The sequence below is a fragment of the Drosophila erecta genome, unplaced genomic scaffold (genome assembly GCF_003286155.1).
Source record: "Drosophila erecta strain 14021-0224.00,06,07 unplaced genomic scaffold, DereRS2 tig00000021-arrow-pilon, whole genome shotgun sequence".
NCBI lineage: Eukaryota > Metazoa > Arthropoda > Insecta > Diptera > Drosophilidae > Drosophila > Drosophila erecta.
Window position 1 is genome coordinate 1,269,913 of NW_020825198.1, and position 26,778 is coordinate 1,296,690.

A 26,778-nucleotide genomic window follows, 5' to 3' on the forward strand; every position below is an offset into this window, starting at 1 on the left:
ATAAAGGTTAAATGGGGGAGTTAACCATATAAACTTGTTCATTATAATGCATATAAATAATGGCAATAATGGTATTTTACTAGGAATGCAGAGCTGTAAGCTTTTTTCTGAAATATTTGTATGGCTTCTAATTAGGTATAGAATGCTTTTAGCTCTATGAATCGTAGGCAGGCCTTTAACATTCAGTCATATAGATTCATTTTGAAGAGCAGTCTTACCCTTTCGGCACGTCGTCAAAATCTACGTACAAAATTTAACCTTTTTCTTATTTCTCAAAATTTGGTTTTGGAGACAGAAAATTTCTAAAAACGTTTTCAAGGCAAACAGTTCTTTTGGTGTAGTCATTTTGTCAAGTTTCTAGTTTTTAAGATTTTACAAAAGAATGGACAAAGCGGAGAATCGCTCTAAACTTGCCGATAACTTCCTGTATATGCTAGAGTTCGTGGTGGACGATCTGCTGATCACTCGTCCAAACCTCTGTGCTCCGGAGGAGTACCCCACTTGCACGGAGATCACGTTCCGGTCGATTTTCCTGAACATCCGTGATCGGGAGAACGGAAGCTGCGTTAGCCCCTGTTCGCCCAAGACCGGAAAGTGCACCCTCTTCACGCTGGACTCGCCCATTACGGACGAGGACGTGATGCACATTCACGTTTACAAGAAACGCACGGAGAGCTGCAAGTTTCTGCTCGGGCTGACCGAGCTTCCGATGAAGCCGATCTTCGACAGGGTCAAGAAGGAGTTCGATTCGCGGAACATAAACTGGGAGGAGAACGTCATATCCCATGTGTCGCGACTGCCCAAGCTGAGGGGTCCCTGCAAGAAAGCCAGTGACTGCATCTGCTACGAGAGGAACAGGGAGCGGCGGGAGCAGTGGTGTCCCACCTCGGAGCTGACCAAGCGGATGCTGCCGCTCTTCAACCTGTGCAAGATGCAGACTGGCAACATAGTGCTGATCCTTCGACTGGTGTGCAATGGGCCCTCCGTGGTATCCTCCTTCCCTGTCCAGAGTCCCAGGTGCTGTCCATGCCAGGCCAGTTGGCCTGTTCCCTGTACGTCGCCATTCGATCCCTGCGATCCTTGCAAGTCCGTGAAAACCAAGAGTAAATAGGCAGGAAAAGCAGGAGCTGCTGGCTTTTATATTCCGCCTTCATTTAGTTGCCATAAGCACTTTTATTGTTTGACAAGGGATGCGCCTATCAACTGATAGCATTGGCTTTTTTTAAATATAAATAAAATATTTTACAATTTTGTATATCAATGCTGGCGTTTCAGTGGGTAAGGGTGAAGGGTAGCTCTAGTTCAGCTTATAAAAGAAATAATTAAATATTCAAAATGTAAATGATGATTTCCATCCCGCTGCTATATCTTTCACATCAAACTTTATGATGGCTGCAACAGGCTTGTCTGCTTCAATATAGAACAGTCTTGAAAGCATACTAAGTATTTGTGGAGCTCGCTTACAAATAATCGTAGTTCCCAAGTATTTCAAATACCTCTGATCCGAGTAGCTTTCGGGAAACCCATCGTTTTGGCAGTTCGAACCCCACCGTCTCCCCGTCTGGACATCCATTCAAAATCGGAATCTAAATTCAAATTTACTTACAAAATTTTTGGAAGCGCGTGTGGTCGGGTTTAAAAATTTGTAGTTTCGCTAAAACGAAAAACTAGCCAAAATTATTTTCGGAATCAGTGCCTAAGTTAGTTTATTCCCTCGAAAATGGACAAGTCTGATAAAACTGAGAAGTCCGAAAAGGCAGAGAAACCAGAGAAACCTCCCAAGATTGCCGGAAACTTCCTGTACATGTTCGAGTTCGTGGTGGACGACCTGCTGATCACCCGCCAGAATCTCTGCGCTCCGGAGGAGTATCCCACCTGCACGGAGATCACGTTCCGCTCGTCGGTTTACGTGAATATCTGCGATCGGGAGGTGGGCACCTGTGTTAACCCATGCTCGCCCAAGTGCGGCAAGTGCGCCCTGTTCACGCTGGACTCTCCCATCACGGACAAGGATGTGCTGCAGGTTCATGTCTATAAGAAGCGCACGGAGAGCTGCAAGTTCTTGATAGGACTATCGGAGCTAAAGGTGAAGCCCATCTTCGACCGCGTGAAGGAGTCCTTTGATGCCGAGAATCCCGACTGGGAAGGCGCCATGCTGGGGCACATCGCCCAGCTGCCCAAGATGAAGGGTCCCACCAGCAAGGGCCTCCTGGACAATTGTGCATGCTACGAGAAGCTGAACGAACGCCACGAGCAGTGGTGTCCCACCTCGGAGTTGTCCAAGCGATTGCTGCCCCTTTTCAACCTCTGCAAGATGCAGACTGGCAACATAGTGCTGATCCTTCGATTGGTGTGCAATGGTCCGACCATAGTGTCCACGTTCCCCTTCAGCAAGGTCTGCTCCCGGAACCCCAAGTGCCCCGAACCCTGCTGCGGTCCTTGTGGCCCCTGTGGTCCATGTCCTCCACCTCCCAGCTGCGGCTCTTGCCCACCTCCTCCCTGCTGTGGTCCGCCATGTCCGCCGCCCTGTGACCCCTGCGATCCGTGCGATCCCTGCAGTCCCTGCTGTGGTGGCGGAACTGCCACCGGGGGACCCATGGACAAGAAGGGCTGCAAGGGCTCATGTGCCCAGCCTCCTTGTCGTCGCTGCACAATGGTGGATCCTTGTGCCAAGCGAGTCGAACCTCCGGCCAAGTGCCTCAGGTACTACTCCTGCAATCTGGACAAACTCTGTCCCTGTGATTACTGCGAGGACGAGTTCGACAGGGGTGAGTTTGATTATCCCATTTATAGCATATCGATTCTTCCGTATATAAAAGACTTTTTGTGCACTTTGTATAGAATGATGTATTATATTAATTCAAACCACTTTTCCCTAGAATGTCCCACTGTTCCCACAAAGCGCTGCAATCTCTCGCCCATCGAACAAAAGCTGCAGAAATGCGGTCCCTGCGGCGGAATTCCACCGTACCCGCGGTTCATCCAGGAGAAGATGCAGGCCGCGCTGCTGAACAAACCGGAAACGGATCCCAAGAAGGACAAGGATGGTAAGGACAAGGGCGGCAAGGATGGAAAGGATGGCAAGGATGGAAAGGATGGCAAAGATGGCAAGGGCAAGAAGAAGCGTCAGGCTGGAGGAGCTGTGTGCCGCGTAGGAGACGAGAATGTTCCGTCCGCCGTCTACGAGGTTTGCGATCCGGTCTGCGAAGGAGTCCTCCAGGCGACCAGGAAAATGCGGTACAAGGAGCCCAGTGGCAGGTGCGACCGGCGGGAGGAGGAGTACGAAATGGCCTGTGATGAAGGTGAGTTCATACATTTAACACCACTTAGAAAACGGTTTCAACTGGGATTTCAGGGATGCCGAGTAGGCTTTGAAATGAACAGCACACATGTCTCGTAGCTCCACGAAAACCTTTAGTAGCACCAAGTAGACGGCGGGTAGAAGATCATCACTCGGTTTGCATTTGTTTTGTATACTCGAACGGGAAATGTTGTCAGCCGCACAAAATACACAAAAATAAAATCCTTCGTTTTTGTCACGCGAGTTTGGATGGAAATTAAAACAGAAGATCAGTACGGCTTTTTCCTATAGAGCTAAACACAGTCGTAGCGATCTATTAACTCGATTTTGCTTACTTTTTAGCGCGAAAACGGGCTGTGCGGAAATTGCGCCACTTACTGGTGAAGTACAATATCCAAATTGAGAATTGAAGGCTTTCGGAATTCAGATTTCAGCATCACTCCTGAATAATTGTATTGACTTACACACTCAACCACTGAACCACTCAACATGGCCAAGAAAAAGGGAAGAAAGGGCAAGAAGGGCAAGAAGCCAAAGGTCGACTGCAAGTTCAAGATCACGAACGAGATGCTCAAGCCCATGAACGAGAGTAAGTAGAAGGATCAATGAATCCATTTCGATCCACTGTCATGTTAAATGGACGTCCCTAGATGTTGATGACTGCGACGGCTGTTGCCAGTGCGCCTGCGATTGCGACTGCAGTCCGGAGATAGCGCCCTGCTTCATCCAGCCAACTAGGCCGGATCCGGGTCCGGAGGCGTACGATGAGTTCGAGGCCTGCCTCAATGGCAGCGGTCTGACCATCCGCGTCCTCAAGAACACCCACAAGGTGGAGAGCGTCCTGGATGGCAGCGAAACTGCGCCCAATTTAGGCGCTGGCGATGATCCCTGCTATCGCGATGACCCCAATGACTGCGAGCCCTCGAAGGAGTCCTGCCTGCACGATATGCTGCAGCGCAGCTCCTTCGCCCGGAACCACATCAAGCGCCGGACCGGCGGCAGGATCATCAACCACCCGAATATACCCAAGGTGCGAGCCAACATCAAGTACTCCGGGAACGACGCCTGCGAGACGGACAACTACTACGTGCCCTTCTCGAAGATCAAGGAGGCCTGCGACTTCCAGGAGGCCAAAGTGGACTGCTACCGCCAGCGGCTCTGCGGCGGCTACGATCCCATTGTGCCCGCGCAGTGTCCCGTCCAAAACAAGCGATCCTGTTGCATGCAGGTCGAGCGGAAGGACATCCTGGACACCATGAAGGGCGTCAATCTGGACACCAGGCGCAAGGGTATTGAGGTGAGTTCATCCGCTTCCGCTTTCTTTATTTATTCGCGCATCTCGTATATTTATTAAAAATATTTTTTTGGAAATGTTGCGCAGCAGTGAGTGAATGTTCCATCTTAGATCATTAACCACTGCTGATCGCCTCCGCATTCCATTTTTATACCTGTTACTCGTAGGTTAATGGGGTATACTAGATTCGTTGAAAATAATGTAACAGGCAGAATAAAGCGATTCCGACCATATGAAGTATATACATTCTTGACCACGATCAATAGCCGAGTCGAACTGGCATTTAAATTTGGAAATTTATTTTTCTTAATTTGTTTGATGTTAATATGTTGTAGGAATTCAGAATTGTCCAAAGACTGAAGTTCTAAAGTCCATAACTCAACTTATCTTAATCCGATTTTGAAGCGGCATACCTCTAAATGTTTCTGGAGCAATTCGCTAAAAAATTGCATTTAAATTTGGAAATTTATTTTTTATACATTTTTTTGTAATTTTTTTGATGTTAATATGTTGTAGGAATTCAGAATTGTCCAAAGACTGAAGTTCTAAAGTCCATAACTCAACTTATCTTAATCGGATTTTGAAGTGGCATACCTCTAAATGTTTCTGGAGCAATTCTCTAAAAAACTGCATTCAAATTTAGAAATTTATTTTTTATAAATTTTTTTGTAATTTTTTTGATGGGAATATGTTGTAGGAATCCAGAATTGTCCAAAGACTGAAGTTCTAAAGTCCATAACTCAACTTATCTTAATCCGATTTTGAAGCGGCATACCTCTAAATGTTTCTGGAGCAATTCTCTAAAAAACTGCATTTAAATTTGGAAATTTATTTTTTTTTAATTTTTTTGGATTTTTTTTTGTGGGAATATGTTGTAGGAATTCAGAATTGTCCAAAGACTGAAGTTCTAAAGTCCATAACTCAACTTATCTTAATCCGATTTTGAAGCGGCATACCTCTAAATGTTTCTGGAGCAATTCTCTAAAAAACTGCATTTAAATTTGGAAATTTATTTTTTATACATTTTTTTGTAATTTTTTGGGTGTTAATATATTGTAGGAATTCAGAATTGTCCAAAGACTGAGGTTCTAAAGTCCATAACTCAACTTATCTTACTCTGATTTTGAAGCGGCATACCTCTAAATGTTTCTGGAGCAATTCTCTAAAAAACTGCATTTAAATTTGGAAATTTATTTTTTTTTTATATTTTTGTAATTTTTTTGATTGGAATATGTTGTAAAAATTCAGAATTGTCCAAAGACTGAGGTTCTAAAGTCCATAACTCAACTTATCTTAATCTGATTTTGAAGCGGCATACCTCTAAATGTTTCTGGAGCAATTCTCTAAAAAACTGCATTTAAATTTGGAAATTTATTTTTTTTTAATTTTTTTGGATTTTTTTTTGTGGGAATATGTTGTAGGAATTCAGAATTGTCCAAAGACTGAAGTTCTAAAGTCCATAACTCAACTTATCTTAATCCGATTTTGAAGCGGCATACCTCTAAATGTTTCTGGAGCAATTCTCTAAAAAACTGCATTCAAATTTAGAAATTTATTTTTTATACATTTTTTTGTAATTTTTTTGATGGGAATATGTTGTAGGAATCCAGAATTGCCCAAAGACTGAAGTTCTAAAGTCCATAACTCAACTTATCTTAATCCGATTTTGAAGCGGCATACCTCTAAATGTTTCTGGAGCAATTCTCTAAAAAACTGCATTCAAATTTAGAAATTTATTTTTTATACATTTTTTTGTAATTTTTTGGGTGTTAATATATTGTAGGAATTCAGAATTGTCCAAAGACTGAAGTTCTGAAGTCCATAACTCAACTTATCTTAATCGGATTTTGATTAAACTTCGCCCAAAACTGTAACTATCACGCTTTTGAAAAATGTAAATTTTTAAAAATTTTTTTACGCTATTTCTGCCGATATTCCAGAAAATGTTGAAATTTTTCGTTTGCACTTTCACCAGCTGAGTATCTGGCATCTGATATTCGGGGAACTCGACTATAGCATTCCATCTTGTTTTAAGTTCGCTAGTTACGTGCGCGGATGCGGAATGTGAGTTCGATTTTTGGTCCGTGACTTGGCCCCACTAAGCGTTGTTGCAGGTGGTGCAACTTTGCCACTTCTGCCACTTCGGGAAGGCTTTCGATTGCCTCAATTGTGGGGCAGTTGCATAACATCTGCCTGCTCCAAATGTGGAACACTCTTTTCAGTTTGCGGTGGCAAATCCGCTGCAGCTCTCCATGGGTTTTTATTTATGGTAATCGCTGCGGAGATGTAACGCGTTGAATTGAACATATTTTGGTTAGCTGTTGCAAAGTATCTGACATATTTTTCATTTTTCCCTGGCTAGGTATGTTACAAAACCTGCGAAGAGACCGATAGCGACGTGTTCCTGGTCAAACTGGGCAGCAAGGCCAAGTCGCAGCACAAGAAGAACACCATCGAGATCGAGCTGAGGACGCCCAAGCAGCCCGTAACTCTTCCGATCAGCAAGGTCACCACGGAGACCTACGTTTCCGAGGAAATGCTCACCGGTGGCAAGAAGGGGAAGAAGGGCAAGAAGGGCAAGGGCAAGAAGGGCAAGGGCAAGGGCAAGAAGAAGAAGTAGAGGTAGGAGATGCCAGGCGAATCCTACTCCATCGACCGGACTTGAAGCACACCTTTTCGGAACACATCCTTTGGCTTTGGAGCAACACTTCGAAAATTCACAGCAGCTGTTAGTTGAAATTTGGTTATGGACTTTGGCCCATTCATGTCAACCCGTTTAAGACGCACGAACGCTCAATTTTTCGACTAGTTACGTAAATGTATAATTTTGATTGATGAAAACCAAGAATTAAAATTTAAAATTGCAAAATTAGCTGTAGTCCCACTTAGTGCTGATTAGTTTATTTGTGAGACTTCGAATACCCTTCAGAATATATTAGGAAATAATTTGCAAACTTAATAAAGCGGAAAATCTTCATTAGGGGTACTTAATGCCCAGTCAAGGACGCGGAGGTGTTTTATCTGCGACTCAGATGGGTCTAAAAATAGCCGACAAAGCCAATTCGCGATGCAGAACAGTGTTGCACACCTGTAATTAAAAGCCAAGAGACCCATCTCCGCCAGAAATATTCGCGAGAGGGGGGAATCGCGTCGCCGGTGGATGCAGCGGCAACTATGCGGTTTGGTCAGTCCAAACAAGTTGAGTAAGCCCCGATCGAGGTACACCACATGGAGAGGGAGAGCTCCAAGATCGGAGACCGCAGATCGCAGATCGGGCCAGCTGACCGATCGATGGCTCGGAGAGGAGTCGAGCGAGGAACTCGTTTTAGTTGCGTTCAAACGCTTTAGTCTGTAAGTTAACACGGCGAGTGCGATCGCAGGAAAGAGCCGAGAAAATCGTGAATCGGTGCCCCAGCCTAGATGTTAACCATTCGGCGGATCGGCCCCGAATGCGAGCAACTTTTGAGATCGTTCCACGACAGACCGACCACAAGCCAGTGAGAGATACGTCCAAACCGCTCCAGTTCGCTCGATCCAAGCTCCCGCTCGCCGCGAAAGCGAAAAGAAAGTGAATTGAGTGGAGATCTGGGCGATTACTTAATCCGCGTACGCCGTCACGACCAGCCATCGAACCCAACCTGGCTCCAAGCTCCAAGTCCGAATTCGAGGGCGCAAATTAATGGTCCCCATATAGATTCCCCCACAACGCCCCTCCACTCCGCGTTGACAGTTGGGCGGAGAAAAGCATAGTATTTGAATATCAAACTAGATCCGAGCGATACCACACATTTCCCCAATATTTTGATAATTTAGAAAGCGAAGCTGCATACCAAATAGGCCCCAGATCTAGAGACCCCCGAAAGTCCAACCTCCGCCGGTCAGTTGGCTTTCAGTTACAGCCCGAGATCGCAGGTTATAGCATACCACAGCCACTTGCTTTCCCCGGTTTTCGGTTTCGTCAAGTGCACTTGCAACTTTTACTGGTGCCTACAATCCGTGTGAAGAGTGCAAATCGGTGATCATGTTGCGCCCCACGCTCCTCATAGTGCTCATTTCGCTGGCCAGCGTCGATTCCGGCCACAACTCACCTGTAACCACAATCCCGGTGGCCAAGCCCCTCAGCCAGGAGCCCCACGGCTTCCAACTTGGCCAAAACAGTCACATCGGCGGCAGCAGCAATATTAGCCAGAGTGGAGGCGGCAATGGTCGTGATAAGAGAGGTGAGTACTTGGCCCCTTTGAGCCACTTTCCCAAGTGCCTCCATTGTGGCCATCTGTGTCAGGGTCAGCGCCTCTTGGTCTCTGTGATGGACATCTTGGAGTGGCCCTCTCAATTGATTGGCAAATACCCACAATTGCTCTTGGCCCGACTGCTTTGCATCAAGCCTTTTCCTAATGCCGTCTTAATGTGGCCGATGTTGGTGGAAACGCTGTGGCACTTCAAGGGTTCTGTGGGTTGGAAAGCGAGAAAGTCACACATTATTATTAAAGAACATAAGTCACTGCGAACTTGTTGTCATTTAACCTAAATGAACTCTCACAAAGTAGTTATATTCTGCCTTAAAGTAGCTGTTCCCTTAAAACACTAAAAGACAGAAAATGCATTCGCCAAAGTCTATTTTGGAATTCTGCCGAAATCGAGTTTTTTGTCACTAATATTAGAGATTATAATAGATCGGATTTGCATAAAATATATCAACACATTTATCGCTACTATTTCTGCATACTACTTAAGACTCGCCAGCTCTTCGTGTGATTTTCACATACGTGTATGTAGTACAACAAAAAATCAGATTTCAGCCAAAATCGTACTGGCTGTTATTAAAATGCTAATTGTGTTTCCCCAGCGCCATTTGGCATTTAAAGATTTTGGCATTCATAAGCATATGACTGCTGAGCCAGTGAGTCCCCATCAAATAGATTCAATTTTGAGCCCAATTTTTGCATCGGCTTTTTCTACGCGCACCTGATTTTAAAAATATATTTAGGCTGAGTGTAGTGATAAGATATGGAGAAGCGTTCACTGTCCATCTTGTAGTTGCATAAATATTCGGCAAGAAATCCAGTTCGAAAAATATTTTTGTCCACTTTTGTGCGTCGCTGCTTGACTTTGTTTTTCAATCGGAATGCCGGCGACCTCAGAATATTAAATAAAATACAGAAAATACAGACGCATTCAAAAAACACGTCACAGAGTATTATACAAAAGCATTAAGTTAGTTTGTTAACAAAGTTCGGGTTCATACACCGCGAACTTTTGGCCAGAACAAAAGCCGCAAGAAAACAACACGTGCCCACAACCTTTCCCCCAACAATGGCCAAAAGATTAATGGGTTCAAAGAAGTATGAAAACAAGAGTTCAAAAACCTTTCGATTGGCCAGCATCAAAGTTACTTAATACCCAGTAAAGAATTTTAATTTGCATTGGAAATTAAATTCGCGTGTCGTGATGTTCAAAAATTAGCCGAAGTTGTCCGAAACAAATGCTTATGAAATATGCAAATACTTTTATAAAAATGCAAGAATGATCTCGTGATTGTATAGGCCTACCACTGGGAATACATGATAATAAATATGTTTGCTCTTCATTCATTAGCTTATGCAAGTATTAAATACGATTTATAAAACAGGTCTGTATACTGTACTCCCAAATGACCATGAATAAAATTACACATGTCAGCAGTGAATAAATAAATCTTTTGGGCTTATTAGCTTGACATTGAACCACGGCTGCCAACTTAAGTAAATTATGATCTAATATATCAAAGTGCGCATAGGAAAGACCGATTCTAAGGCACCTTGAGTGCGTCAATCAAAGAGGTTTGACCACAACTGGAAACCTGAGAGCTGCGTAACGTATACGCCGCATTGGCTGCTCATGTAATTACCCGAAATTAGAAATACAAGCCGATTGCGCAAGCGTTTGAAAAAGTATCTTTATGGAATGTGGAAGCTGGTCCGCAAACAGAAAAGATACCGAAAAGCGGCAAAAAAACAATCGTTTAGCGAGCGGAATTGCGAAATCCTTTGTCTCTGGGCAACTCCTCGCAGCTAATTGACCTCTTTTCAGCCAAGCGGCAATTGCACGGCCCTCAATAGTTGCAGTTGCAACTGCAGTAGTTGCAGCCGCTCGTTGCAGCACAGTGAGGCAGATACATTTTACGGTTCTTGGCCGCGGACTCAGATGCTGGTGGAAATGATTTACCGCCTTGATAGGTTTCGCCTCGTTTTCCACCCAAGGCAAAGCCAACATCCTCAGCGAGTTGTCATGATTTATGTGGCCTGTGCGAACGACAATTAGCCGGTCCAAGTATCTGCTATATAGTTGTTGCCCGATATAGATACACATCGGCACGGAGACACATCTGGGTCACCAAGTCGTGCAGCTATTGAATGCCCGTCGATTGACTACTGCACAGGGAGATCTTAGTTTAAGATCTGAGATCAAACAAACTATTCCATTTTATAGAAATGCCTATAGCTGGCATCTATTAGTTCTCTGAGTGCATTTCTGCGATCGGCAATTGTTTTTCAGAACTCCCCAGTTCCCTTCACAACTTCGGAAGAATTCGGGCCATCACGTTTCGCTGCTGTCAAATTTTCGATCCAATGACCAAACGCTAAGAAAATGGCGCCCAACAATGGACGCAATTTATCTCGCATAATGCCGTTTAACTAGCCAAGGATTGCGGCGGTCGGGGAACAAAAACTGAACAATGAACTCAAGTCTGGTCTGGTTCATTTGAGTGCGTCGAGGGCCTTTTGTTCTCGTTTCGAAGGCGACTTCAAAGTCGAAGTCTAAATCCAGCTCGATTGGTAATTAATGCGCAAATTAAAGTCTTGTTCGATGACTTGCCAATCCGCTGGGACTCGAAATTCTGGGCAAGTACCCACAAAAGTATCCACATCCGCTGAATGGGGCTAGAAATGACTCTAATTGTTTGTATTCAGTGGACTGAACTTGAAGTTATTTGGAATGTCAGCCCAGGTGTATCAATTTCGAATTTAGCATATGCTCTTAATAAATTATTTGAAAATGAGTTGAATCTCAAATGGAATGTATTTAGTTTGAGACGTCTTAAAAGTATGTAATCGATTGCCTTTCCCTAGTCAACTTTCCAATAAGTTTCCTCACAATCTCCACTTTATTACTGCAGACACGAACTTTCGATTAACAACCTCTGATCTGAATGGAGATCTTTGCAGCCGATGTGCTGCCAAGTGCTTCGCCCATTCAGGGAGTCCAATTTCATTGGCCGAAAGCAATCAGATAAAGGCCGAATTACCCGCGATACAAAGTCAAGTGAGCCGAGGCCTTGTTTTCGGTAATCCGGCATTAATGTTTCACCTGACATCTCACATACTCACAGCCCCAAAACCCCTGCAAATCGCCGAGAAAAACCCCAAAAAGCCGCTCATGTCCCCACTCAATCACGGGCTAATGTCAGTGCGGAATTTTCAACTCTTTGCGGCAATGCGATAAGCGGTAAACAAAAAGATATATTTAAAAAATATTAAAACATTACGTTAACTGCGCAATAAATTTCCATTAATTTTTATGTACATATTTCTCTCACCCAATGAGATACATTTTTCCCAAAATGCCACTCAAACCAGGAGCCGATGGCTGGGCGGGGCTAATGCATCACAGGGAAGTTGGCATCGGGTATTTCGCCACCCGGGCCCAGATAATAAAATCGAAATGTATATCAATTATTTGGCAATTCGGAGCTCATCACAGGGAGCTCCGGAAACTGGAAATGGTCATAAAGCGGCTGCAATCCGCTTAAATGCTGGGCAGTAAAAGTCTTAGCCGACCTTGACACACTTTTTTGTGAGGCGAAACAGCAAGTGGTTATGGTTGGAGACCGCATTACCATATCTTCTCACTTTCATACAGAAAACTCAGGCTAGAGAGCCACGATCGAACACTATAAAGGTCAGCTGGGGTCTTCAAGGGGTCTTCCCCCAATTCCCAGACTTTTGAATGATGTATGCGTGTCACTGCGAAGCCCAAACGACGTAATCAAAAATCCATCAAGTGATGGGCTCATCATGATGCCCTAACATTGATATATAAAGTCACCACTTCATTGCCCAACTGATGGCATTATCTCGCTATTAGGCTATTAGGGTATATAGCTGTGTGATACTTGTGTGATCGCACAAGGGTAACCAGACTTCGTGGGGTCTTCGTTTTTAATGTTTCCGTTTAATTACTTAATTTTCAACACCTCTACGTGGGTTGTCAGTCCCGCACTTTATGTAATTACCCCTAAAAATCAAGATACCCGACTTGTTGCACAACTCTTCGGTGACCCACATGTGGGACTACTTGTTCGGTGATTAATTGTTTTCCACTTTCAGGCGCCCAACTGGATCCGGGCGAGATTGCCCGCCAGAATCAGATAACGCAGCAGATATTTGCCAACTATTTGGAGCGCCGGCTGTTTCCCAATCGCACGGCCAACCAGAAGATACCCACCATCGCGGACATCCTGCCCAAGCCAAAACCATCGCCGCGACCACGTCCTCGAGGATTCGCGGCCAGCGATGGCGGCAACTTCAAGAGGAGCGGCGGCGGAGCTCAGAGGAATCGCCTGGCAGCTGCCGCCACCAAGAGGCAGTCGGACTACAATCGCAAGCGACTTCGCGAGGAACAGGAGGAGGAGGAGGAGGCCGACGACCAGGATCGGGATCAGCAGCCGCTGGCCAACCAGGAGGAGTTCGACTTCGACGTGCAGGAGTCCCTGCAGAGCGTGGAATCGGAGCAGCACGACCAGTACTACGGGAACATATTCCATCGCGATCCCAGCGAGAACGAAGTCGACAACGGTGAGTAAAGATCGCTCAAAATATTATATTTATCTTGCCTGCAAGAAAACGAAAACCATCCAAGTGTATTTAAGTATTACCTATAATTTAACAACCTGCAGCTCTGCTCTAAACACCATCAATCAACTCCCCATTGACCCACCCATTGATAAAGTGATCAAGCGTGGAACTTGAGTTAAACTCTACATTTTACCTGGTGGCTGTGCCATTAGCCACGCTGTCCATCCATCAATCCATTTTAAATTACTTAGCTCCACTCAAAGTGCTCCAACTTCATCGCCGCAATTATTATCGCATACCTTAAAATTATTTCGGCTTTTGAGGTATGTTGGCACAATTCATTCCTCGAGAAGTTGCTTTATTTTCATTCCATTTGGAGTTCATGAAAATTCCTTATTGGGTGGAAATCACAATTAACGTGCCGATTCCTTTTTTTGGTGTGTCGCGTTTAGGGACTTCCAGAAATTACTTACATTTTCTTAAAATGCTATTTTTAAAGCTGACTGTTGAATTGCCCTGCGTTTTTATGGGTTTTAAAATTGTTGTTAAAGTATTTGCAAAATCTTAATATATTTTTTCAACCCCCTCTTTAATCGGCGATGTAATTGCATATTTGAAGTTACTCTACTATTAAATATATTCATTTGAAAGGGGCTTAAGCCGCTTTGATTCCAATCCATATTTCACACGTTTATCAGTAGTATTCCAACTCATTACCCGCACTTCTCAAGCGGGCCCTCCTTCATTATTTATTTGCATTTCGCAGCCTTTTGTTAGCACTGATCGCTTTGTCGCCTCCGGGACCACAGTGCGTATGATGAATGGCCTCGGGCTGCATACATGCGAGTATGTGTTTATATAACATGTCAGACGAGCCTCGTTTTGCCCGGCTATTTACACAATTTAAAGGCGAAAAAATTGGCAAATTTATGAAGTTTTTATTTCACTTAGCCCAGGGTCGAAACTGGTTGCCATCCGTCCCTCCTTTTTCGCACCGATTCAACCCTGAGCAAAATCTTTAAAACAAATTTACGACCACAAATCGAATCGCATCGCATCGAATCAAGACGACTTTAGAAGTAGTTTGATGCCGGGATTTTATTTCACCTAAACGTCAAACCATTCAAATTTATTACCCACACACGAGTCGAGAAAAATGTGAAACAAAAGAGCTGCCATAAAACAGAATTCGGGGAGACATTGCACCCACTTTTGGAAGTTGAGAACTAGTTGAAGATACTTTGTTAGCGAATCTTTTAAATTCAGTGCGACAGTCGCTTGAGATAAGAATATGCATGAGTTTCGAGAAAAGAGGAAGTGTATAATCGCATAAACTGCTCTTTCTATTCTATTCTATTTATACAATACAGAACAAACATTTTCCTAATAAACAAATTTAGAAGTACGAGTTATCTAGTTCAACAAACTACTTTTATCACATTCACGGTCTAAAAGATTATTTAAATTAGCATACAAAAGCTGATTTCGAATTTCCATGCCATTAGCGTCATACGAATTGTAAAAGCATAGGTTTGAAGATCCGTCAGAGGCCATTCATTGCGTAGACTTGATCAAGGTTCCCCAGCAGATTTGTTTGGGGGATTCACCCGAGTCGAATCAAATGCGAGGGTCGATGCGGTGGAGTCTCTTGTTCCAAGAATGGTTTTACCAACTCTATTTTTGGAAACATATGCAAATGACCAAAAGTTTTCAGCCACCAGCTTGTTATATCATTATGATTGATAAAATAAATGGCAATTAATGGTTTTTTAATTTTTGTAAATTGCGTCAAAAGTTTGATTCGGTGAATACCCGGACAAAAGCCCCAAAGAATATCAAAGGCTATCACTTTTGGCCTTGACTCTCGGTAGATAGCAATGAACTCGTTGCCTATATACGTGTTCATCCTGAAGTCGTCTCTAATCTGGTTTTGGGTAGTAAAACTACTCGGTGGTAAAACTACTTAAATCTGAAAATCGGCTGCTCTGCATCGTATCTTGTTTTAACGAAGCCCTGTTTCCAATTAATTAATTAGTTCACTCATGAAGAACAGCGAAGCTGTTGCGATGCCGCTTACAAGATATCCAATGAGGGAAAAAATTAATTTAAAACACGTATGCAGGCTGAAAACCAAAAAAAGATCAAACTGGCGACAACATCAAGTTGTTTTTCATGCAAAGTGCAACAAGTGTCTGCCACTTGGTTTTCGGACTTGGTTTTTGGATTTCTTCACAAATTGTGGCTGCTGCGTTTCCCATCTGCAATTGGAATTATGAAACCTTTTTTGCTGCTGAACTTTTCTGCAAAAAGTTGTTAATTGTTTTTGCCCCCTTCGGCGTACGATTAATTTTATGACCGAAACTGTGTTTCATGAACTTAATGCATTTTCTATTTGGTAAAGAATTTCTGCCTTTAAGCGTCAAGTTTTTGCTATCGCCATTTTATAGGGTAAAGAAGTAGCCTTTATTTAACGATTGAAAAAGTATAGATTCAAATAACATCTTCACGTATCCACATCTTTAAAACCCACCCACTGACGTTTATAAACACATATCTGTACTATCCCACCATTTATCTTCCCACTTCTACGTGATCTCTGACAAACATCGCGTATACGCCATGTGTGACCGTAAAGTAAGAAACAAACCAGCAATCGCTGAATGAAAAGCAGTTGGAGTTGAGCAATCTAAGCCAAAACTAGTTCATCATCTGCATCCCAAGGTCGCCGCTAAGAAATTTGGCCAGCAACAGCGAGAAGTGAAGAGTTTGCTGGCTCGGCCCAGTTTATTCGCAGACCGAATTCGGAGCCCACATATGAAATGCACCCGATTCCGGGGGAAAATGGCGTAATCCGAGAACCCAGATCAAATGAGATGGGATGATATGAGATGAGAACAGAACGGATCGGCGAAATCGAGCTCCCAAGACCGCAGAAGTGAAACCAGAATTTTGAAATGATTCCACTTCGCAGCTGTTACGAGGTAGTTGCAGAGTATGTTAGATGAGACACGATTTATGCAAATTCTTTCGCTTTATTTGTAGTCGATTTATATTTTATTCAATTAACTCGTGAGAATGGCATCTCTTGGCAAAGTTCTTCCGGGTATACCAAAAGCAGAAAAATGAAAAAGAATAAACCAAGAAGATATCTATCTACTATAAATCCATCTACTATAAAGTGAGAAAAGATACGCTTTTTTGTTATACCTTTGAATAATCTGCGGCTGTCGGGTATCGCAAATTCGAGCCACCAAACTGGGGCGTTCTTATAAAAGGTTTGGTGTTCATTTCACGTCATGGCTCACCTTGGTGAGGCTCGGACTCGGACTCGGATTCGGATTCGGCTTCAGATGCGACTGGATCGATCTCCAGCTGGGGTTGTGTCAAGTGTTTGACAAACAGCCGCAAGTGTCCGCCGACTGCCGCCTGCCGCCTGCCGCCTGCTGACCATGTCCATATATAACACGTATGGCCGATCGCGGCTGATGTTAATCTTGGGGGCTTCGAATCGTCTGTTTTGGAGCAAACAAGTTGGTCTTCGAGTCGGAGATCTTGGGCTCTCTCAAACCAGTTAGCAGCTAGCCAGCTGAAGAGTCTGCTCTTCTCCGAGAGAGACACCCCCGAAACCGCCGACGGAATTCTGCCTTGGTTTGAGCCAAGTTGGGACGAAAGAGTTAGTTCTTCGACAGCCGACGGTCAGTTGGGGCGCACGCCGGCGCACACCGCTTAACACGATACAAAATCAGTAGTTTCCGTCTCCGATTTAGCCCACTTTCGACTTAATGCGTTAAGCATCAATTTGTATTTAAAATAATTCATAATTCGAACAAAATAAGCACGGCCGAGAGAGATATGCGTTGAGATAGAAAAGCGAAATTTGTTCGATACGCATTTACAGATATTTTACGGCATTTTCAGGGTAAAAGTGTGCGGAAGTGTGTAGAGCAGAAACAACATTTGCATATAGCCCATACGTAATACAATTTATGAAATATCTTCAAATCCAACCATTCAACATGCAAAAGTATTTCGTTCTGTCTGTGATAATCTCCCTCCAACTGCTGTGCCTTTTGGACAGGACAATGGCATCGCCGCCCAAAGGACCTGGTCCTGTAGCTGGTATGTTTCAATGTGGAATATCTGAAAAAATAACCATTGCACAACGCAAACGCTTAAGGAATCCTGCACGAAAAAACTGTATCACAAAGCAAACTCACTTTCACTTTCCCAAATTGGTTAGTTGGCTGGTTGGTTGGGATGTGTGAGGTTGGGCGCCTAAATGGAGGAGTTTTGAGCCGAATGGATGATGTTTAGACAGCTGCCGAATTCCATTTTAATTTATCGCGGCTCTCTCTGTTTTTGGGGCAATCGATTTGTTTTGCCGTTTCTGGCTTGGTCATTCGGATCGAAATTAGTCAAATGCTTTTTGTGCACCTGCCTGCATTTTATTGCCTTTACTGTTGGCTACTGAAATGCTTGCAATAAAACAAACCATTTCGTTGACACAAACAATTCGTTAGGGGGGTAAATGAATGCATACAAAATCCCATATAAATCACTGGAAAAGGAAATCAGGGCCCGTTAAGGTCGAAATCAAAATGAATTATGTAAATGAAGGTCAGGGTAAAGCGCATAAAGCAAAATCAATAGGGATTAAACAAAAAATAAAAATGCACTGAAAAAACGTTGACCAGTAGCGTGGTTCCCCATAAATCCTATAGATACAATGTTGTATCTAATCTTCACTTTTCAATTATTGCAACTCCGCAACTTAATTAATAAACACTAATCACTACTATTGAAACCATGAAAACCCCATTTAATTATAAACGAAATTCTATTGTCTGTTTAAATTAATTTGCATAAAACACGAAATGTTCTTCTGCAAAGGTGTGTATATTAATTTAACAGGAAGCGGCACTGACAAATTTGTTGGAATATCAGGTTGATAATGAAGATAAAACTAAGAAAATAAAGGATACATAATTTCGAAGCTGGTTTATAATCGTCATGACAAATCGCCTCCGTACATAAAAAGCTATAATCGTATTGTGTTTGCTTTCAAAGTTAATAAATAATCAAAAAATCTTTGTTTCCCCTTTAACGGATATCTTTGAAGTTGAAAGGTGCATGCAAATTTCATGTTTGTTGCGATCCTAATCAAATTGGCACCTTTAATTTGTTGCAAGTCAGAGAAGATGGCTTTGAGGAGCAGGAAAAGCTTAGCTGGCAAACAATTTAACCGGTCTCTATAGGAGTGGTATTAATTAACAGAGAAGGCTTAATTTTATGATGCAACACTTGCGAAAACTGCCTATGAAAACTGCAGAATGCAGTGAAAGTGTGGGATTTTAATTAAAAATAAGAGGTGCTAAAATGGATTACAAAACAAAGTCAGACTTTAAATTAATGAAACAGGCTTCACCATAAATCTATTAAACAAACCCCCAACATTAACGCCAATCCCAACTAACATGTTTTACGGTGGTTTAGTGAATTCACAATTTTCCACCTATAAGATAAGCTTTTCGCTGGGTTTTCTGTTAATAAGCAAGTGCCCAGAAACCTAAAACTCTTGCCAAATCTCCGCATTGTTCAAGCCATTATTGCATTGCTTACGACGGAGTCTAAATGTTAACTGCTTTTTGTTCGCGTTTTCACACGGACTTGGCCCGACGCCCAAAGCAAATTTATTTCTTTTTCGAGTGAATCCCATGTCACTACGCCCCCTTTATAAATCAGCCGCATTCGACAACCGCCATCAACATAAAACAAAATTCAGCAAGGCCTTCGCAGGGGGCACACATGGCGTATGATTAATTAATAAACATTAGCGCAAAGATAGTTACGAAACAAAAGGGAAACCGTTTCGGCTTCTGGTGGGTAGAACCCAGCGTAGTGACCTTCACATACTTCAGATCAAACAAAAGTTTGGCCGGACCCTGAGACCCTGACTCACAAATCCGAAATGAGCTCTAGTTCAATCTGAACCGCCTGTTGTGCGTCACTGCGGATTATGCTCAAGTCGGCTGGACAAGTCGAACAGGTTCTTGGATATTTCCTAAGAGGAACAAGTTCCCAGCGAATTTGTTTCCCCTGACATCTTTCACACAATACTTTCATAACTCAATTCGCGGTGAAACAAACATTTCGCGCATCGTTCGCAATTAGTCTTAAAGGTTTTTCCACTTGGTCTCTGATATGTCCGTTTAAGGTGCGTTCGGCACTTAAAATCACCAATTAAAATGGTTTTATGCGGCAGCTAATTAGTCAGGAACTATTCGGAGATGAGTCAAACAAAAAGGGAAAGAATAGAACTCTAATTTGTTATATGCTATTTAATTTACGGTCATTTTCCTTTCTGTCATTTCGACATTTGTAGACGACTTGCGATCATGTGGGAACAAGCACAAGGCAACCTACGTAATAAATGTTTATGGGCCAAAAAAAATCGCGTGTCAACAGTTTTGGGCGTTTAAATGGCAAAGCCAACCAGTTTAAGTCCTTTAAATTTTACGAACTAACCAAACATGTGGAAACGATTTAAGTGTCACCGAAACCAGAACTCGAAACTTTATTTTCGCTTACCTAGAGCGTTTATAGATGTTTAATTACTTAATTTTTATGATATACTAATTCGACGGCAATGACCTCGAGTTGGTCAGGAAAAAAGCAAGAAAACCTAAAGAGCTCAATATTATCAATATTACTGAAATATAAGTAAGTATCTGGAAAGATCAGATACGTAATCAGATAAATTATAAAAGCATAACTTTGCCACTTTATGAAAATATATATTTAAGATTTTATTTTCTGCGTGTAACATAAGGAAGCGGTTCGCCGTTATCCTTAACTCGAAACCCACCCCTTTTAACCTCGTTTTTCTCGTTAATTCAGTTAAGACCGCTGTTCCTGCAAGACACTAATCCCCTCCCTACCGATCCCTATTTTTAGACTGCCCCAACTGCGTGGACGAGTCGCAGTACACGCCGAACAAGTGGACGATGCCGCTGCTGAAGCTCGGGGAGAAGCGCTACTACCTGGGCATCTTCTTCAAGGTGAGCCGCATTCCACGCCCCACAAAACGGTCCATCCAACTGGCTGCAACTGACCCAACTGCCAATGGCCAATGGCCAGCAGTCCGGTTTGATGGGTCTCCGGTTTCTCGGCTGCCGTCGATTGCAAGATGCTTGCATATGGAATATTGCAGCAGGGGCGGCAGAAGAAACTAAGCTCTGGGTTTTACACTGTGCAGCAGGTTTTGGGTTTCTTATTCGGTTGAGTCTTACACTATTACTGGGGCCTTCTGCTTCACAAAGGTGAAAGATATAAAATCTAGCAGAAATCATTCGTCTGCAGAAATTCGTGTGAGTTGATAGCATAGCCTCGCAGAACGGAGCTCAAAGTCATATTTTAAATCGAAGCTGATTACAGAAACATATATTATTAGTCGACCGTGAAATATCTAGGGTATCAAAAGAGGCGCTAGCTCGGCCACGGCTGGGTGGATACAGTAAAATGGATAACAAAGTGGCTATTCGTGTTCCAAACGAATTAGTCAAAGCATCAAAAAGGCGTTCGCATCGAGTGACCGCTGTTGAGTCGGTCCACAGGTCATATGGGTAATAGAAAGAGATGGCGAGGCTGAGTGAAGCGAGACGGAAGGTGTGGGTATACTATAGTTAGACATATTACTGGTTCCACGTCAAACTGAATTATATTTTCATATTCATAAGCTGCACAGCACAGTCTCCTTGAACTTTAAAGTTAGTGCCATAAAATTATACTGCCTCACTATTGTAAAAATAATGAGATGCATATCGTTTGTGTTAATCAATGGGCGTAGCCTTTCAGGAAGGGTTAAGTGTTGGATTTATAGGTTGCAAGCTTGTCTGCTCATAATGGCAACTATACATTTCGGGCATTATGGTTTTGTGTTCGGTTAGCCAGCTAATTTGAGGACATACTGAATATTCCCAGTGTTTATCTGTGAGCACCGAAGCAGCCAATCATGCAAAACCAGAATGTAATCTGCCCAACGAATTCCAATCTCTCCATTGCTTGGCATTATAAAAATGTTTCCATTAATTTATATAGCAAAGCGATGACAAATAAATCTGCACACTTTTAATTCGACATTTGAACGCTTTAATTGCACCGAACAGCGGAAAGCAAATAAATAAATATTTAATCAACTTTCGTTGCATGTTTTGGCTTATGAACGGTTCTGAGTGAGCGTGTAAATAAAACAATTCTGTTTGGAATTTGCCGGCGGATAAACAAAGAAATTAATTAATTATTGGCTCGGTAATTAACAAACAAACATCCATCTCCCTCTAACCAGACGATTTCAAAATCCATAAATATTCCCAAAATCGTTTTTTTCCTAACGGTACCTCCCCTTCTGGCCACATCTTCCCTCCCACTCACTCCAGCAGCCCCGATTGTCAAAGCGATTAAATTTTAAGCTTCTCAAAAACTCAGAAGGTTGGCGTTTTAATTCGATTTATTCGATCTTACCCTATCTGGAATCGGTATACAGCCTGCTAAAGGTTAAATGCAAAATGTTATCCATCTATATTATACAAGTAATTTTAATGCTTATTGTTATTATCTAAATGACTTGGATTTTAATTGGAGATCGACCTAGGAATGTTAATGTCAGTTCAACGTTCTTGTTTATCATGGATACATGAATATTCAGCGCTATATCCATTATCTTTACGACTTCAAATTACCATAATTAGTGAGATTCAACGGTTTTCATTAACTAATAATAGAGTATAAGCGTATTTCCAAGTTCGTTGAGCAGATCAGAAAGTTCAAATATTTAATTATTTGATTTCTGTTTTCGTTTTCGTACGGCCGAGTTAATTAACCAGGCTTATCAGTTCCAAACTGTTTTCCGATTGTTTATGGGAATATCTAATTAGGAATTCTACCACAGCCGTTTAAAAATATCCCAAAATTCGTTCATTCGGCGCTTTATCTCACTTCTTTCAGAGGTGCCACAATGTTACGCAATACATATGAGCAATTTAATGCAAATTCATTTCGCGTGTAAATATGCAAATGAAGCAATTAACTTCTTTTTGGCCAAATTAAGGCCTGACAACCGCACAGCGCCAGTCGCAAGCAATAATGTCATTTGGACTTCACGCAGGCGCAAATCAAATCAAACTTATTGAGAGTCACCTGTGCAGCTGGGCAAAGGGGGAAGGGGGGTTGGGTGGCCAAAAGGGGGTAAGGTAGCTGTGCTAATGACATTAACAACCTGGCCAACACCTTGTTGCCAGTCAATTGAGTTTTGTGTAAACTTCAGTCGCCTAATTGGTCGCCGTTGCCTATTGCACATGATTCAACAGAATTTTGTGGGCTGCAATTTGATTAGCCCAAAAGTGGTTGCCTAATGTTCGAGCACAGAATATGGCGAAGAAGTTTAATTTGATATTAGGCAAAATATAATTAACTTATACAAGTGCGTAAGAGTTTGCATGCATGAAAGATTGTTAAGGATTGTTTGGTTTATGCTCAAATCCATTGACCCCAAGCTAATCACAATATTTGTACCAAAGCTCAGACTTTCTTTGTGCGTTAGCCTTGTCGAAGCCCTGACAACCTTTGAAATTGCTTTTAGCCCTCTTATTCGCCTGGCCAAAATCAAAGTGCCAGTCAGACAAAGCATTGACCCTCTGCAGTTTCCCTGACAGCCATTCTGGGCCATTAACAGAAGACGGGAAACGGGCTTTGTTAGCAGCCACAGAGCCCCAGTTTCACCTCGGCACACCAAACTAATTGACTCCTCGGCGGGCGAGATGAATCTTTTACAGCCCAATAAACACTTCCAGGCGAAAGACAAGTGAGGGCATTAAACGCCTGCCGTCTTCCGCCAATCTGGCACATGTGGCATGTCAGGATGCCAGGATGGCAGGATGCCACAACTCGGCATCCTCGCATCTGCCGCTTTATTCGCGCACAATTACGGCTAATGCAATTAAAGCCAAGTTAATGGCGGAAAGAGCGAGGTGAAAGCAGGGCAGGCTGCAGGACGTATAGTTGCGTAATCGATTTATGTGCGGCAGTTGCATGCCCCCTAAAACAACCCTGCCCAACTCAACCCAAGCGAAATGTTTTTTGCAGCCATCCATTCCTGCTAATGACCAATGGCCAAAGTCCATTAGAGTTAATTGAATATGTTGTTTTGGGGCGGACAGGATATGGCCATTCGCCACGTAGTCCGCAAAACAATTCAGATTCGGATGCCCGTCTCGATTCAGATCAGATAACGTTTAGATAGGCCAACCGCATCAGATACAGAAGCAACACTAATTGGCTACAATCCCATCCAGATTCAGATTCAGTGATAAACTCAATTTCCATGCCAGTGCGTGACCAATGCCGCCCCCCAACTCATGTACTGCCACAAAAAAACAGGAGCCACAAATCTGGCCGGGTTTTATTGACAAGTGTCGCTTGGAGGACCGAGTTTGAATGACACCTTTCAGTGGCGCTGAATTGAGATCTCTCGGCTCGGAAACTGGGTCAGCCGATTGCGCAAACACAATTATATAATCTTTAACTTGCCATGCATCTTAAATTCAAATCAATTCCATTCAACTGCAGCTTCAACTTCATGTGATTTTTCTCTTGCAGGCAAACTGGTTCAAAGCCACACAATATTGCCGGTACCACGGCATGCATCTGGCCAGCATTTCATCACAGGAAGAGAACGATAGACTGGAGAAGCACATACGTGACTTTGGTGAGTTAAAGTGCGAAGTCGGAGGCAATCGAGTAGGAGTTCTTCAAATATGAGTGCGTGTGCAGCTATAAATATATATTTCGATACTAAAGCACTTTAAGAAGAATAGCCACGTTCTAAATGGGTAATGGGTATCAACTAGCCTGCAGGCTGGGCTCAGCCCTCTTCGTGAGTGGGCGTGGCTGTTGCCCATGGCCCTGCGGCGGTCAGCTTTCAACAAAAATGTGCAACATTCACTTTTCCGTTTGTCCGTTCCTATTGCCATGTGTGTTTTGTGTGGATTTATGCAATGGAAAGTGCGCTGGACTTCGTTACTCCAGCTCCACCTCCACCGCCACCTCCAAGTCCAACTCCAGCTCCAGCTCCAGGTCCCAATCTCCGATTCCCCAGCTCGACCCCTCTTCATTGGGTTTTCGGTTACCAACTTCCGTGTATTATGGCACTAGAAAGTGCACTCCGGTTCACAAGTCCAGTGCAGCCCAGTTTCATTCCTGCGGCTTTTGCAAATGCTTTTGTTTGCTGGCCGGCGCTTTGTCATATTGATCGGATTTTCAACCGATTTCAGTTGTTGCATGTCGGGTAGTCTGTTAGTCTGTGGCAATCCAGTTGAATGCAGTTGAATGCAGCTGTTCAGCTGTCAAATGCCAGAGTTTTGTCACGTTAGAGATGTTTTGATTGGCTGCGTCAGGCAGTCGAATGACTTAACTTAATACCTGGCATACCAACGCACAGTAATTTAATCCATTCGATTCCATTTCCAGGCCTGGGCCACGAACATTTCTGGATTTCCGGCACGGACCTGGCCGACGAGGGCAACTTCTTCTGGATGGCCACCGGCAGACCCATCACATTCACCAACTGGAACGCCGGGGAGCCCAACAATTTCCGGTACGAGAACGGCGAGGAGGAGAACTGCCTGGAGCTGTGGAACCGCGATGGCAAGGGCCTCAAGTGGAACGACTCGCCCTGCAGCTTCGAGACCTACTTCGTCTGCGAGGTGCAGCCCAACTAGAGGACTCCTCTCATCCGGGCAGCCGGAATCCGTACCCTTGTCCGCACTCCATTTGCGACTAAGTGATTAACTGGTTGCGTGGAACTGGCCTTAGCCTGCGATTACTCCGGTGACAGTGAATGTGTATCTGACACTCATATGTATCATACTCACCGCTGAACGATCTAAATTCGCGTATTCTTAGCTTAGTTGCGTAAGTGTATAAAATTCTTGTTGATAATTAGGTAGTACTAATTAAATTATGCTAGCATCGCTTGTATTTTCTCATGTAAAATATAAATAAATGTATCTTAAAAACTAGACAGCCACTCGTTTTTTATTTCAATTCATCTAGTTGCAAGGATATCAAGGACTATTTCCTCCTCTGGTGGCCACTGAGTGCTAGCAATTATGCAATCGTTACATAGGTAAGCTTGAAGGATTAGTATTCGCCGTTTAATGAGCTTTACATGTGCTTTGAAAATTAGAACCACCAAAATAGCCTTTTATATGAGTTCGCCACTCATTTAATTAGCCTAGAAGTGGGCATCCAAATGTGCTTTTATCTCAAAAGCGATACCCATCATAGCCAGCTCGTTTTGGGGGAACAAGCTCATCATTTAATCGGCGTTTCCCATGGGGTGCAACGGTGCGTATGAGCAATCCATTTTGAACAGCACCGCATACCACATGCCACATTCCCCCTTCTCGGTAATCTTGTTTCGCCATAATGCGGGCAAATAAAACTGAAAGTGCCTGTCAGCAGATTTCCCCGAAGTTCTGCGCTCTCTTTTTGCCTGAATTTTCCTCCTGGGCAATGCAGCCACCTGTCTGTGTGGCAACTAAACAAAACTACTGCCCATAAAATAATCAGCTGGAGAGGAAGGCCGAGAGCACTCCTCGGCTTCGAGATTTCCATCCTTGATTGACTTGGTTCTGCTCCAGTGACGAGAGAAGAGCTTTTCGCGAACATTGTTGCAGGCGATTCGCGACTTGTCCTCATCCCAGTGGACAGCCCTGCTCCTGTCCTGCTCCGCCTAAGTGTCCTCGTGTCCAGCTGTTTGCCAGCACTCCCCTCCGGATCAGCCCCGTAATCCTCGAGTCGGTCGCCGCCGGCAAGGGCTAGTCACAAAAACAGGACCCAGGGCAGCACACAGGATGCCTTCGCCTCGTTAAGAGCCAGGATAAGAGAGCACATGCGCAGGAGCTGCTGAAAGAGAGGATGCGAAGGGAGAAATCAGCTGGTGCCAGGACTTTCAGATTTCAGTCCACAGGCAATGCACAAGTGGGGCATCTTGAGGCCATGCTCCTGTATGGAGAAATGGTGTTTAGGACTTAAAAAATTCCTTTTTGGATGCACCTTAAAGTTTTTATGCTTTAGTTCTTATAATTAAGAAAATGTCATATTAATGTGGTAGTTTTGACATACGTGGCAAACTTTCAGATATAATTTTGTCTGGATTACAACAAATTATAACAAAGTAGCAAAAATGCTTCTTTGACCAGTTTTAGGAGGCGCCCTTTCGAGGAACTAGCGCTTTCAATTTCACTAGAATACTTGATGTCGCAACATGATGGCCAATTAATCAATCACTT

General features: G+C 43.4%; 4 protein-coding genes across 6 annotated transcripts; all 4 read left to right on the plus strand.

Annotated features, from left to right (window-relative positions):
- The first annotated feature begins 11 nt into the window (after positions 1 to 11).
- LOC6545541 lies at positions 12 to 1,251 on the plus strand. Its single transcript, XM_001971070.3, has one exon. It carries the CDS (start codon positions 383 to 385, stop codon positions 1,109 to 1,111), a length of 729 nt encoding a protein of 242 aa, XP_001971106.1. The 5' UTR covers positions 12 to 382; the 3' UTR covers positions 1,112 to 1,251.
- Positions 1,252 to 1,534: 283 nt separating this feature from the next.
- Positions 1,535 to 3,723, plus strand: LOC6545542. The gene is made up of 3 exons (XM_026977760.1): positions 1,535 to 2,768; positions 2,880 to 3,302; positions 3,644 to 3,723. Exons 1-3 carry the CDS (start codon positions 1,721 to 1,723, stop codon positions 3,709 to 3,711), a joined length of 1,539 nt encoding a protein of 512 aa, XP_026833561.1. The 5' UTR covers positions 1,535 to 1,720; the 3' UTR covers positions 3,712 to 3,723.
- Positions 3,410 to 7,464, plus strand: LOC6545543. The gene is made up of 4 exons (XM_001971072.3): positions 3,410 to 3,573; positions 3,644 to 3,890; positions 3,952 to 4,598; positions 6,958 to 7,464. Exons 2-4 carry the CDS (start codon positions 3,791 to 3,793, stop codon positions 7,213 to 7,215), a joined length of 1,005 nt encoding a protein of 334 aa, XP_001971108.1. The 5' UTR covers positions 3,410 to 3,573; positions 3,644 to 3,790; the 3' UTR covers positions 7,216 to 7,464.
- Positions 7,465 to 7,895: 431 nt separating this feature from the next.
- LOC6545544 (C-type lectin 37Db) lies at positions 7,896 to 25,490 on the plus strand. Of its 3 annotated transcripts, none has more exons than XM_001971073.3 (5): positions 7,896 to 8,815; positions 12,962 to 13,429; positions 20,384 to 20,487; positions 24,083 to 24,191; positions 24,953 to 25,490. In XM_001971073.3, exons 1-5 carry the CDS (start codon positions 8,617 to 8,619, stop codon positions 25,201 to 25,203), a joined length of 1,131 nt encoding a protein of 376 aa, XP_001971109.1. In that variant the 5' UTR covers positions 7,896 to 8,616; the 3' UTR covers positions 25,204 to 25,490. The 3 variants fall into 3 exon arrangements, with proteins under 3 accessions (XP_001971109.1, XP_015013612.1, XP_026832697.1); XM_026976896.1 differs by lacking the exons at positions 7,896 to 8,815; positions 12,962 to 13,429 and adding exons at positions 17,106 to 17,124; positions 17,348 to 17,548 and having other exon boundaries at positions 24,953 to 25,486; XM_015158126.2 differs by lacking the exons at positions 7,896 to 8,815; positions 12,962 to 13,429 and adding an exon at positions 17,071 to 17,548.
- Positions 25,491 to 26,778: the final 1,288 nt, after the last annotated feature.